The 12,749-nt window shown below is 40.2% G+C and overlaps 2 protein-coding genes and 2 non-coding genes across 4 annotated transcripts; 3 read left to right on the top strand and 1 right to left on the bottom strand.

Moving 5' to 3' along the window:
• Positions 1-3,020: 3,020 nt before the first annotated feature.
• TRNAS-GCU (transfer RNA serine (anticodon GCU)) lies at positions 3,021-3,102 on the bottom strand. Its single transcript has one exon. It is a non-coding gene; the product is annotated as a tRNA-Ser (tRNA).
• Positions 3,103-5,962: 2,860 nt separating this feature from the next.
• On the top strand, positions 5,963-7,278 carry LOC140784059 (late embryogenesis abundant protein At5g17165-like). The gene is made up of 2 exons (XM_073131239.1): positions 5,963-6,087; positions 7,017-7,278. The coding sequence occupies exons 1-2, from the start codon at positions 5,963-5,965 to the stop codon at positions 7,276-7,278; spliced, it is 387 nt and encodes a 128-aa protein (XP_072987340.1).
• A 1,038-nt stretch (positions 7,279-8,316) lies between these two features.
• TRNAS-GCU (transfer RNA serine (anticodon GCU)) lies at positions 8,317-8,398 on the top strand. The gene has a single exon. It is a non-coding gene; the product is annotated as a tRNA-Ser (tRNA).
• A 512-nt stretch (positions 8,399-8,910) lies between these two features.
• Positions 8,911-12,377, top strand: LOC140785064 (uncharacterized). The gene is made up of 2 exons (XM_073132771.1): positions 8,911-9,801; positions 9,930-12,377. The coding sequence occupies exon 2, from the start codon at positions 10,174-10,176 to the stop codon at positions 12,130-12,132; it is 1,959 nt and encodes a 652-aa protein (XP_072988872.1). The 5' UTR covers positions 8,911-9,801; positions 9,930-10,173; the 3' UTR covers positions 12,133-12,377.
• The last annotated feature ends 372 nt before the right edge of the window (positions 12,378-12,749 follow it).

The following is a 12,749-nucleotide window of genomic DNA, read 5'->3' as shown; positions in this document are numbered from 1 at the left end:
TTATTCAATTTATATATTGAAAAAGATTAACACATTATTTAGCCTATAGCCTACTGGGTCATGTTCAATCAAAAAAGAAGAAAAAGAAAAAGAAAACACTCAAATAAAAATCGAGGGGAAAAAAGTTATTCGGTAACATGAGAGATGATGGGTTTATGTGGTCCTCACAAATGATTACATGAGAAGCACTAAGTCAGAAGAGGAACATTGATAATTTGCATTTTGATGGACCAGCCAGAAATGACCTATTGGAATTCAAGCCATTCTACAGATGTCAACCTAATGTTACTCCTATGTACAAAATGAGGCAGGAAGATGATAACAAGAAAGAAACTGACCGCCAATCTGAAATTGGCATTTGAAGCTCTACTGCAGAATTCTACTTTACCAGAAGATGCACAATCAAAGTAGATTTTTGTATGATTCACAAGCTAAAATAAAGTTAACAGTTACAAATAATCAAATCAGAGATTCTCAAACATTAGAAGTGGTTCCAACTTAAAAGGTTTGAAGAAAAAGAAGTGAAAAGGAAAGCTCCAAATTCTGACATGCATGAAATAAAATTGCAGAATGAAAACTGATCATGCCAAAATAGTAGAAAGAGGATTGAACTGCAAAGGCACATGGATTTACCCTCTAGAGTTGCACTTTCAAATTACTTTAAATGTAAGTTTCCAAAATTATTTAAACTGAAAACCTCATCTTTCAAGGAGTAACATCCAAACCCATAATACAGAGAGGATAAAGTACCTTATGTGTTCAATCAGCTGGCGTGCACATGCAAGTAGGAATGGCTGCAACCATCACAACTTGGAAGATCAAAGAGCCATCCATTAGGAAAGTCCAAATTAGATTAATGTATATATTAAAAACTTACCTCATTCCTTTTTCCAAAAATCACAGAAACATTGAAAGTTGGATCCAATGATACCCCTTCATCCTTCCTACCAACAGGAGACAAAGAAGAATCAATAAGCAACTAGTTAAATAGAAGCAGAGGATAGAACTTTACTAATGCTTTGAAAAAAAAGCAAAGGGTAACCTGATTATGAAATTACAAATAACATTCCCAAGGGTTCACAACATGGCCCGAAAAGATGTGGAATTACGAATTTATAAATGCTAAAGATGGCCAAAAGAAAGTGTAATCTGAAAGTTTATGATGTAAATTATAGCTGTGATGGGGGGCTAGAGTATCTGTGTTGAACTTGACCAGCATCTGCTTTCTCCTGCATCACTGGTAAATTAATGATTTAATGCGATGAGGAACTTCAATATCTCCTCACAGAAAATTTGATTAGCAATCTTAAGAAAAGAAGCTAGTGAAACTTAGAAATAAGAGAAATTTATTAGGATGCATTACTTCTGCATACGGCACCTCAGACCAGGAGACATGCTCCAGACCGCACCTCATATCCACTTACCAAGTAATGCTCTCCAATGTCATGTCTTAATAGTTTTATATGAATGAGCAACAAAATCGGAGGAAATTTTAACATTTAAATTTCCCATCCTTATACTATTAGATCATTTTCCCAGTCTCAATATTAAAACTGATATCCACCGCCATCATTGCCTCCAAAGCAGGGACCCAGTCAGAAAGAAATGCTTTCCCTTTCTTCTCTAAAGAAAATAAACTTATGATTGGATACTCTTACTTCCAAATATTGAAGGGAAAAAGACATCAGAAGAAATTGCTTGGAACACGGATTTAAATTATTACAGGCAAAGAAAGGCCAACCTTGCGTGCAGTATGGTACCCATGGTTCCTATTTGAGTCACGATAACCTGAAGAGCCATTCTAATATCAGAATCTCCAAAGTGAGAATTAATATCGGTGAAGATGATATATGATACAACTGACCAGAAATTTCTCATCATACTTGCAGATTATGATGTCTGTCTTTCTTCCCTAGAATGAAAATCAAAGTATGAGGGACCTTTTTCCAACTTGCGTGCATCAAATGTTAGGAAATTATTTTACAAAGATAAAAAGATGAATACACATAAAGATTTCTGGTGTCATATAAATGATTTGGAGAGAGAGAGAGAGAGACCTTGATATCCATAGATATTGAATTGTGTGACAGGAAATAGGGTAGGCATCTGATCATTAGGGTTCATCTCAATCTACCTAGCAAATGGCAGGTCCACCTAGTAAGATCTGCATTCACAGTAAGGAAACAAAAAAAGAACAGTTCATGAATACAAACTCTAACATAATGCAGTAACTAACAACTAGGTGCTGTTAATCCCACACCTTATAGAAAATCTCAATATACTTTCCAAGTAAGTTTCTGGAGATTAATCCTCGGGAAATTCGATATTATTCATCTTTTAAGAATCAAAGCTACAAAATTTTAAAAGGAAAGGATTAGAAAAGGGTAGTACCTGTGCTTCAGAGTAGAGTTGAAGGTGACGATGACCGGAGATTGGGGAAGGAAGGGAGACGAGGGTTTTTGTCAGGCTAAAAAAAATGATGTCCGGATTCGGATCGAGACCCGCATCTCTCACTCATATATCTTGGATCCGGATAAGCTCGAGTCCGAGTCAAATCACAGGACATCCCCAGAGCCCAGAGTTGATGAGAAAGGCAAGGAAGAGAGCTCGAATAGAAGTCTCAATGGATACATACCAGGTTTTCGGCGAGGGCGTCTCGAGCTTTAGATTTCTCTCTTAGCTCCGACCGAGAGAGAGAGAGAGAGAGAGAGAGACGCCTGGGTTCTACCAAAAGGGACGTATTAAATTTTAATGGCTTCCAGTTGTACCTTACAGGACGTATTAAATTTTAATGTCATTAATTGATGGCATTCGAAGTGATGTGATGTGATAAGGAAAAATAATAGTAAGTCTAACCACTGCTCAACGACCGTGCAACATGACAGTCATGTGATACCTCATATGACTCTAAATTTTATTGATAGGATATGGCTTGTCCCTTGACCATTTACTTCGGTACATTTGGTGGGTTTGTTGTACGTGGAGCGAAGCAAGTTTAGAAGATAAAAATCAAAATTAAACGTCGCCTGAGAGATTCGAACTCTCGCGGGGAAACCCCATGTACTTAGCAGGCACACGCCTTAACCACTCGGCCAAAGCGACGTAATTATAGAACTGTGCTAATTTTAATCTTGGCGTAATATCTTCATTTTACTGTCTCTTGCATTCTTTATTAATATTGATGCACATATAGCGTTTTTTTACGCGATTGATACCTTCTAATGATGAGTAATTTAGTGAATTTATTATACTTATTGGGTTATGTTGGAACTTCTGTTATATTCACCAACATATAATTAGGTAGCATATTTTAGTAATACTCGTGAATATTTGTTGTTCCAGTACTGCATCTTATCCTACATCCCCTCTTTCATTGAACGCATGTTTACAAATTCGAAAAAGTTCTGAATATTTATGTTCTATTACTTGAAACAGAGTTTGATGACATAACTTACATGCTCACAATTTGATCCCTGGAGTGCTCTATAACATGTTTGGCGGCCTCCATTTTCGGTATGTGGTGTTTGTTTCTTCAAAGCAGAGTTCTCTGTTTTTTCTGTTGTGTATGTCTGTGGACATTAATGTTTCTGAGGTACGCCATTGATAGTATACTTGTTACCTATTGACATCAAGTAAATAAGATCATTCTTTCATGAAAAGAGGAAACAGACAAGAAGAACCAAGAAATTGTCATCCTGAGTTGGAACTGAGATTTCGATTATGTTTCAATGATTAAGATTCGCTTCTTTCAGTTCTCTCCATTAAGGCGTCCTTCTACTTGATACTCGGTTATACACGGAATGAATGAATTAATTATTTGTGATTGCTGTATTTTGTAGGTCTGTCTCTCAACTTTCAGTCTTGAGTTTTGACCACTGGGGGGAGAAGTTGAAATAAACCATACCACTTTGGTGTTATTTTAAAATTACTACTTCTCACCAGCTGCATGCAGGGGTACTTATTTAACTGAATTGATCACTTTTCTAATATATATGAATACCCCTGAAATATTGAATCCTTTTCTTTTAGCTTCAGAACTTCTATTTCAGAAGTTAATTATTGTGACATTATATATCTAGTATTCATGATCTTAAAATGAATGAGTAATATTATTCCGTGACCTCCACACTGATCGATATATGACGACTGAGTCTCCAGCATTGTCTTAGTCGGGCATGACTGGATTGGAGAGAATCTTATCACCAGCATGAATCGTTCTGTAGGTGAATCTGTTGTACAAATATTTAAGAGTCTGAAAAGTACGTGTACTTCTTTTGTGTTTTCATGTGAATGGATTGGAGTACAGTGATTAATGATCTATATCCTGCAGATAATCAGTATCTAATCACTTCAGAAAGAGACTCTAGTTGTTTTCTTCTTTTTTCTTTTGGTCCTTCTATGTTGTTCTTTTTCTGCAGTGATTTCCTGTTTTCAATTCTTGTTTCTAGGGGATCAAATATGAAGTTAGTCTATAATTTTGTGGCACATAAGTGATGCATAAATACATGCATGCTTTCAGAGCAGAAATGTTGTAAATAACCCTTCATCCCGTAATCTATGCATTCTAAATCTACAAGAAAAATGTTTATCTGGGTGCTAAACTGAGGGATGTACAGGAAAAATATAAAATGAAGTAAATTGCAGAGTTTCCTACATTTCAAGGCTTCGTGTGTCATTTTAACTTTGAGCTTGTCAGTGTCATCAGAATTAAAGCCTTTTCTATTTCAATGTAGAGTCGGTGGTAAAATATGTTGTGTAAGATATTCTTTATCGCTGAAACAGACATAAGCGTGCAAATCGTTCAACATATTGGCCAAAAGGGGGTTGCCCCATAGATAGGATAATTTATATTAAAAGCAGGAGACTTAGACTGTTAGTTAGCCCACCCTATATTTAATTATCTATTGTCTTCGGGAAATCCACATCAAAGACTGAAGGGTGCTTGGGATTTATATAGAGTTCATATTAATCACCTTTGATTTGTTAATCATTCACCATGGTTAATCCAGACTACTGTGAGTCCCGCAAAACTTCAAAGAGAAACTGCGTTAAGATAAATAAATTAGTGAGGAAAAGGGTATTGATATAATCTCACATTCTGCTTCAGAACTTTCAGCAAGTTTTGGGTGACGATTTCGGAGAATATAAAATATTTCTCATGAAAAGAACACGAAGAACCGATCCTCCATTTTCGGAAACTTCGACAACTTGAAACTTGGATGACTGGGAATTTTGGAGACGAAAGCTACCAAGGAAGCTTCCAACCTCTTAACTTGACATGGACTTTTTCAGGGGATGGTCCATGAAAAGACGATTAGAACGATTAATAATTTTTCTAAAAGACAGAAGAAGATATTATTATGCTGCAGTCTTACAGTGCTACTGGATGGTGTGAATCTAAAAATGCCCAGATAGTCTACACTCGTTTATGGCGGTAGTGATATCAAGAATAGGGTCAAACGAGAGATAAATGAATTAGATTCGATATCTCTATGATGTAAGCCAGATCAAATAAACAACCAGTGGTTTGGAGCAAGAAGTGGGGAACTACGACGGTCCCAACTTAGCATTAAGCCATTAATGCACTACTTGAGGTTGTAAAATATACCCTGACCTTCGAACAGTAGATAAACGTCTGTACCAGTTTGGATAATTTGTCTTTGATACTCCAGGATCTTATTGGTTAATGGTATGACCAAGTATCGGGTTTCGGACCCCGTTCTTGTGTAAATCCGATTAAAAGGATATGCTCTGCGAAAGTGAGATATTCGCTTGCGTCGCGTTGGCTTCTTGGATGGAAAAGTACAACGCTGTTAAAGAAAATGGACGGAAGGAAGTTAGGTGAGCGGTTGGGTCGAGGGGAGTCGCCTATAAATACAGGGCTCGTAGCAGAAAACGAAATGTTCCGTCTCTTTCGCTTCCTTCCTCTTTTTCTTCTTTCCAGCCCTTCTTCTTTTCTTGCATGGCAGCCAATTCGAAGGGGCGGGTGATCGCTGGAAGCTTCGGGAAGCGATTCGTGAACCAGATCTGGGCCTCGTCCCCTCGAGATCCATCTCTCCCTTCCGCTTTCCCGGCATCGGCTTCAAGGTACGTATCCCTTCCCCTTTACCCCTCTTTAGATGCGATTCGGCTATTCTTGCTTCGAAGGTCTTTCGAGATGTGTCTATTGCATGCGTCCGGTCGAGATCTGGCACGTAATCGATCTGTAATAGCCACAACTTCTTGATCGGTTTCCTTTTGAGACGCACAGTTACTCTCGCTTGATCTACGCCAAGGTACTACTTTCGATCGATCTCTAATGTGTTACTACTCACTTCGAGCGATCGTAGTGAAATATTCGGACGAATAACCGTCGAGAAGATATCAGTCTTTCTTCTTTTAATATTTAAAAATCTTTTACAACAACCGAGTGCTCCTTAGGTCAGAGTAGGAATTTCACTTTTCTTTCTCCTTGCTTTTCTTTTGCGATTTAGTTGTCTGTGGATATTTACCGAAGTATGTTTATCGCGATATTCTCCTCTTATCTCCACATTCCATACCAGAAACCCGCGGTAAAAGCTGCGAGATGTACCAATTTCTCCTGAAATCTCTCCATACGGCCACGCCTTTTTTACTGCCCTTTGTCCTCTTGCTCGATGGGAGAAGCTAATAAATCGCAATTAACTTGTATCGTGCGCCAGAAAGCATCCACTATTCGGGACCCGCTTTCTAATCCAGGCCGTCAGATTAGCGTAAGCAAACGAATACGATCGTCGATTGAACCTTGGGATATTGTTAGGGGGGCAACTTTAGGACTTCCCAATAGTGTCTCCGTACACGTGGTTTTGCTCTTATCCACCTCGTTCGCTGTTACAACATGTGCCATGTGGTACCTCAATATCACGAAAATACCCTGATTCTTTCTCCCTTCCTCACAATTCGAAACAGCAGTTTCTTAGTCTGAAATATTTGACATGTGTTCATTTTTATTTTTATTTTTATTTTTATTTTTATTTTTATTTTTATTTTTAATCAAGGAGGGGAGCTCATGTGTCATCCTACGACAAGAACGTGGATGAGCAGGTGCGACCGAGCGTGGTGCCGGATGATGTGATCGAAGCTCAATCGGACAAGTACTGGGGCCCGCACCCCAAGACCGGCGTGTTCGGCCCGGCGGATCCCGGGGCGGAGCCAGCCTCTGACAGCACGGGCCACGTGACCGAAAACGGTTCGTCAGTGTTGGACCAGAAGGCATGGTTTCGTCCGCTTGAGGACGTGGACAAGCCTCCTCACGCCTAAAAGCCCATGCCCAACGTTGAACTTTAAGCTGGGTCCCGGTCGCTTCCTACCACTCTTTTGTTTGGGTCTCCAGTTTTCTTCTACTAGTACTAGTAATATGTATGAAACGCAGCAAATAGACTTCCCTTAGTGCATACAGTACATATACCGGAGCTGTAGTAGTCGTAGTATCGTGTATTGTGATGCAGGTGATGTATTTTGGTTGGTTGTACACTTGTCCTGGCTTTTGGGCAAGCTCGATCCTTATGATTGGAGGAGTATTGTGTGGTTTTCTGCTGCACTTCTCTTTGCTTGAGCGAGCTCGTATCACAATATTTCTCTAATTTGGTGTAAGGAAAAACAATTGCTCCGTGCCTCACGCTGCATCCCCATAACTTGGAAGTCGGCGTGATAGGATAAAAGATCCTTCTCACATGAAAAATTAGAGCAATGATTCGATATATATATATAGATAGATTCTGTGTGTAAATCTATTGTATAGTACTTATTAATTTTATTCAATCTCTCTTCAAAATCTAATATCTGTGGAGACAGAGGAAGTTAGTTTAATGAAACTAAAAATTTATTGTAATTTATGGATCAGAGGAGAGAGAGAGAGAGAGAGAGAGAGAGAGAGATTAAATTTAACTTTAAAAAGTGAATGGTTGATCGGTACTGTCGATCTTTTTATGCGACACTTCGGATTAATTTTATAAAAAAACAATTTAATTTTAACTGTTTGACAAGAAGAGGGAAATTAGATATTATAATGAGTTATTTGTCAATAAGTTATTATTGCCCTATCGTATGCAATACAGAAAAGGAGCTTAACTTAATTAGAAAGAGGAAATATTATCACTTAATATATGAAATAGCATGTTATAACACACCCGATTTTGAAGTAAATAAAGACACAAAAAACAAAACAAAAAAAAAAGTAAACAAAGATAGACAGCCTCTTTGCCCTTCTCTCAATCCAAATATCTCGAGTTCCCAATTAAGGATGCGAACTTCATCATTCCATTGTGATATTGCTTTAAATCTCTTTATTGCAAACTTGTCGCTTTGGCCGAGTGGTTAAGGCGTGTGCCTGCTAAGTACATGGGGTTTCCCCGCGAGAGTTCGAATCTCTCAGGCGACGATTGATATTTTTCTTTTTCCCTCTCCCTCTCCCTCTCTAAACTTGCCTTGCTCCAAAATACAGCCCACCAACTATTCGATGTATTGCTGAAGGGAAAAGCGACTTCCTATCAAAAATATTTATAGTCGCTGTTGAGCAGTGGTGCTAATTTCTCTTTATTATTATTATTTTTTTTTGAACTTTTGGATTCATTGTCCTTCAGATCACATCACTTCGGATGGTATCAACTAATGATTTTTAAGTCATATAAGGTACAATTGAAAGTCATTAAAATTTAACATCAAAGTTTGGCAATAATGAATAGGCCTTAAGACCACCTTGGTTTTTTTTTTTCCCTGTGTGCTTCTTCCTATGTGCTATGAGAAAACTTTGTGCCCAAGAGTTTCTGATGCTAACGTTTATAATACCATTGGCATGTGCAGAATGATATGTTTGCTCTCACAACTTGGCCAGGATTCAAGCTGCTTGCGTGAATGACTAAAGGTCAGTTGTTTCAATCTACCTCGCAAGATAGTTTATTAATGTCAACATATGTTATCCTTATCTTGAATACAAATGCCGTTGTGATACTTATAACCTTAATTTCTTTTGAGAAAACCTTCTTCTTTACTGATTGTATTCATAAATTTTTACATCAATGATCATATAACAACTACATGTAGCCAATTTGTGACATCCAAGCCTTGGAATACTTAGCAAGCATTTTGTGAATGAATCAAATAAGTTATCATACAGTGCATTTCCATTTTGTAACTTGAGAGACAAGAGGATGAGAGGCGGTATCCGTGCGTTCCTCCTATTATACTATATGCATACTCATCAAATCTACAGGACTGAACAGCCTAAGCATGTCTAGTTAGCAATAACTGGATATACAAATCATTTGCACTCAAGTGGATGTAAATCTGTGATGGATGGAGTAGTGTAGATTATAATAATGACCATGAACTGAAGACTTCAATTGCTATGCTGTCATTTTATTATTGTAGATTGGCGGTGTATGATGGTCACACGTGTGAAAGTAGTTAGAGGTAGGATTGATGAAGATTCTATAAAATCCTGTCACCTAAAGCGGCGTCCAGACCAGCAATCCTGCCGACTTCGGTGTCGGAAACATCCCAAGTAAAAGCGAGCGAGAGATATTGACCGTCAGATCCGCAGCGAATGCTCCTTTTAGAGCACGTGTGCCGTCCATCTCACAGACCAGATGACCTCTTCACACGTCTCTTTGGTAAAATACCCAAGCGAAGTGCCTCTATAGAATACCCAAGTTCCACACCCACCTCTCTCTCTCTCTCTCTCTCTCTCTCTCTCTCTCTCTCTCTCTCTCTCTGCTTTTCTTGGTCGGAGCTGAGAGAGAAATCCAAAGCTCGTCGAGAGGTCGCCGCCCTCGCCAAACCCTGGTAGGAATCGATCAATCTCTCTTTTTAGAATTCTATTGGAACTCTCTTCCTCGCCTTTCTCGTCTACTTTGGAGATGCCCTCCGATTTTGTCTCGGCTTCGAGCTTATACCTCAGTCTTTCCTTGTAGGATTTGATCTTTCTGAGAAATTTAAAGGTTGATATCTGAATTGTTATCCGGATCATGTAATAAAAGAGCGAATTTTGATGAACAAAAAGGTGGAAAGCCCCCCTTTTCCTCGATGAGCTAGGGTTTCATGTCAAATTTGGGGTTTTCTTGTGACGATGAAGTGGAAAAGATGGGATTTTTATTGTGTTGCTCTGCTGTTTAGCTGCTAGTGGGGAGATAAAGGTGGGATTTTTATTGATTGGGAATGGCCGATGAGGGAAATGAGGGGAGAAGCAGAAGAATGGATCTGAATCTCTATCTAGGTCTGCCTCGTTCCCCTCGCCCTCGTAGCCTTGATCTCGGTTCCGACCTCGCTCTCAGCTCGCTACCCATGTCGGATGCTGAGGATAGCCGAGCTCTCTCCGACGCATCGGTTGCTGCCGTGAATGAACCAGCAGAATCTCACCCTCCGTACTCGCCATCCCATGCCTCATACACTCCTGAATTGCCGGCAGTGAGTGTGAATTCCCTGCCTCCGGCCGACTCTGTCCCTAATCCGGAGTACACCCCATACTACCCTTCGTACGAACCCTATGGCGCTTCCTATCCTACCATCCCGCCAAACATGCCGGAGCAAGAAGGACCGGATGCCCCTTACTCTCCGGTGGACGTCCATGCTTTACAGGTTGTTCAGGAGATCGACGAGGCTGTCATCCAAGATATTGGACCTCTTCTGCAGTATGGTTCGACCTCTCCACCCAGGCTTGATGATGAGCCTGCGGCCCTTGGAGGTGAAACCCAGATGCCCTATTCACCGCCTTATGTTCCTGTGACATCTACCTACTCGCCTCCTTATATTCCTGCAACACCTCCTTATATTCCTGCATCGACGACCCCAGAGGTGCGCGATGAGATAGCTTTCAGCTTTTACCCATCACTACCCATTCATTCAGGAGAATTCTTGGACCGGGATGATGGGTCCTCTTCACGGCGTGAGCTTCTTCGATCCCCTGAGTTACGTTTCAGAAGATTGATTGAGTCGAGCAGTCGTTTGCGGGCTAGGCGATTTAGGTCGTCCCTTGCATATGGTGGTGAGAGGTCCAATTTGGGTTCTCCATCTACACCTAGTCCTCAACAGTTAATGCATGAGCTGGTGACCCCACAAAGATCAGCAGAATGCAGCAGGATGGATAAAGTACCTGTTGAAGCTGCTGCAGCTGAGGCTTCAGAAGAGGAATCAGATGAGAAAAGCAGAAGTGCTGCAAACTTCGAGTGTAATATCTGCTTTGATATGGCTACTGAACCTGTTGTCACTTTATGCGGGCACCTATTTTGCTGGCCATGTTTGTATCAATGGCTGCATGTCCATTCTGATCATAAAGAATGCCCTGTATGCAAAGGAGAGGTAACTGATTCTAATATTGTACCTATTTATGGTAGAGGAGGGTTGGAGACATGTGCTGAGAATAAACTTGGAGAAGGGGAGGAATCAGGTCTCAAGATACCACCAAGGCCCCGTGGGAGTAGGATTGAGAGCCTAAGGCAACAGTTTCGGCCTATTTCAAGAAGATTGGGTGAGGGAATTGCCACATCCTGGAGACGCCTTCTAGATCAGCAGAGGCGTAATGTGAGTAGAATTGAAGGGCATGCAGACCCCGCCCTTCAGGAAGTACTCGATGGTGCTCATCGTAGAGCTCTAACTAGGTTGAGAGCAAGGAGAATGCAAAGGGAAGAGGGGAATCCAGACATTGGGTCCATCACTGGGGAGATTGGATTGCCCCGAAACAATATGCTGAACCCTCTCGATGGCAATTCAAACTCGCTTTTTAGAGATGGAATTGATCTTTGGCACCGGTTTTCTTTGTATGGCCTTGCGAGTACGGAAAGATTAGCTGCAATAACTGCTGACCTTGGTAGGGTGGTTGGGCGATTTGCTACCAGTAATAACCACTACGGTGCATCCTCTTCTTCAGCTAATCCCCCAAATTCTGAGCCAGGAATCAGTGGTTCTCATGTAGGAGCGGCGTTGGCTGCAGATCAGGCCTCTGCTTCAAGTACCATGGCTGTGATACATGAGGATGTTGCGATTTCTGATAACCCAGCAGAACCTAACAGTGCAGGTTCTTCTAGGTCCCACAGGAGGAGGGGAAGAAGCAGCACCTCTGGTTCTTTAGATGTAGATGGAGGAGCTCTTCATGCACGTAAGAGGCGAAGGCTGAACTAAAGTTTCTTGATTAGTATACTATTTTGAGTAACTTCATACTCTTTGCTACATAGAATGTGTCAGTCTTGGGTTATTTATGCTGGGGTTGAATGCTTCAAGATGTATGTTAGATAATGGTAAGTTTGTCTCTTTCTTTCCTGTACTGGGTAAATTTGACATATTGATGGGAGAAACATTTCCTGACAAAAAGTTTCTGTATGCGAAATGCTCATTCAATGAAACAAAATTCCATTTTTGGTTTAGAACTTATAAAGAATCAACTCTTCATATTTCTTGAAGTTCTTGTTGGTGCTGAAGTATGTCTTGTACTCCCACTGGGATGAACATTGTCTGCAGCTGTTTTAAACTCTGGCCAAGATTATCTCAGCTGATTGAAATCTCTCTTTGTTATCAAAAGTTAAATCTACAAAACCGAATTACGGATGCTGTTCGTTCATCTTTTGTTCAGCTATTGCTGCTTATTGGGTATTCTTTATCTTTAAACTGCTTGGCTTCTTGTTTTCATGTGGTTTTGTCTAACATTCTGCAACTTCAGTTAGATATTTTCACTCAATCCTGGTATTGATCTCCATTTTTTCTTTTTTCTTTAAATTGTTTGGTTTCTTGCTTTCATGTGG

This window comes from Typha latifolia, chromosome 3 (assembly GCF_019914945.1).
Source record: "Typha latifolia isolate L0001 chromosome 3, TyphaL0001v2, whole genome shotgun sequence".
Classification (NCBI taxonomy): Eukaryota; Viridiplantae; Streptophyta; class Magnoliopsida; order Poales; family Typhaceae; genus Typha; species Typha latifolia.
This window is presented reverse-complemented; position numbering and strand designations above follow the sequence as displayed.

Excerpts from the sequence above, each read along its gene's own strand:
- LOC140784059 (XM_073131239.1), top strand. The coding sequence starts at position 5,963 with ATGGCAGCCAATTCGAAGGGGCGGGTGATCGCTGGAAGCTTCGGGAAG. Across the intron at positions 6,088-7,016 it reads TTCCCGGCATCGGCTTCAAG|GAGGGGAGCTCATGTGTCAT; the intron begins GTACGTATCCCT and ends TTTTTAATCAAG.
- LOC140785064 (XM_073132771.1), top strand. The coding sequence starts at position 10,174 with ATGGCCGATGAGGGAAATGAGGGGAGAAGCAGAAGAATGGATCTGAAT.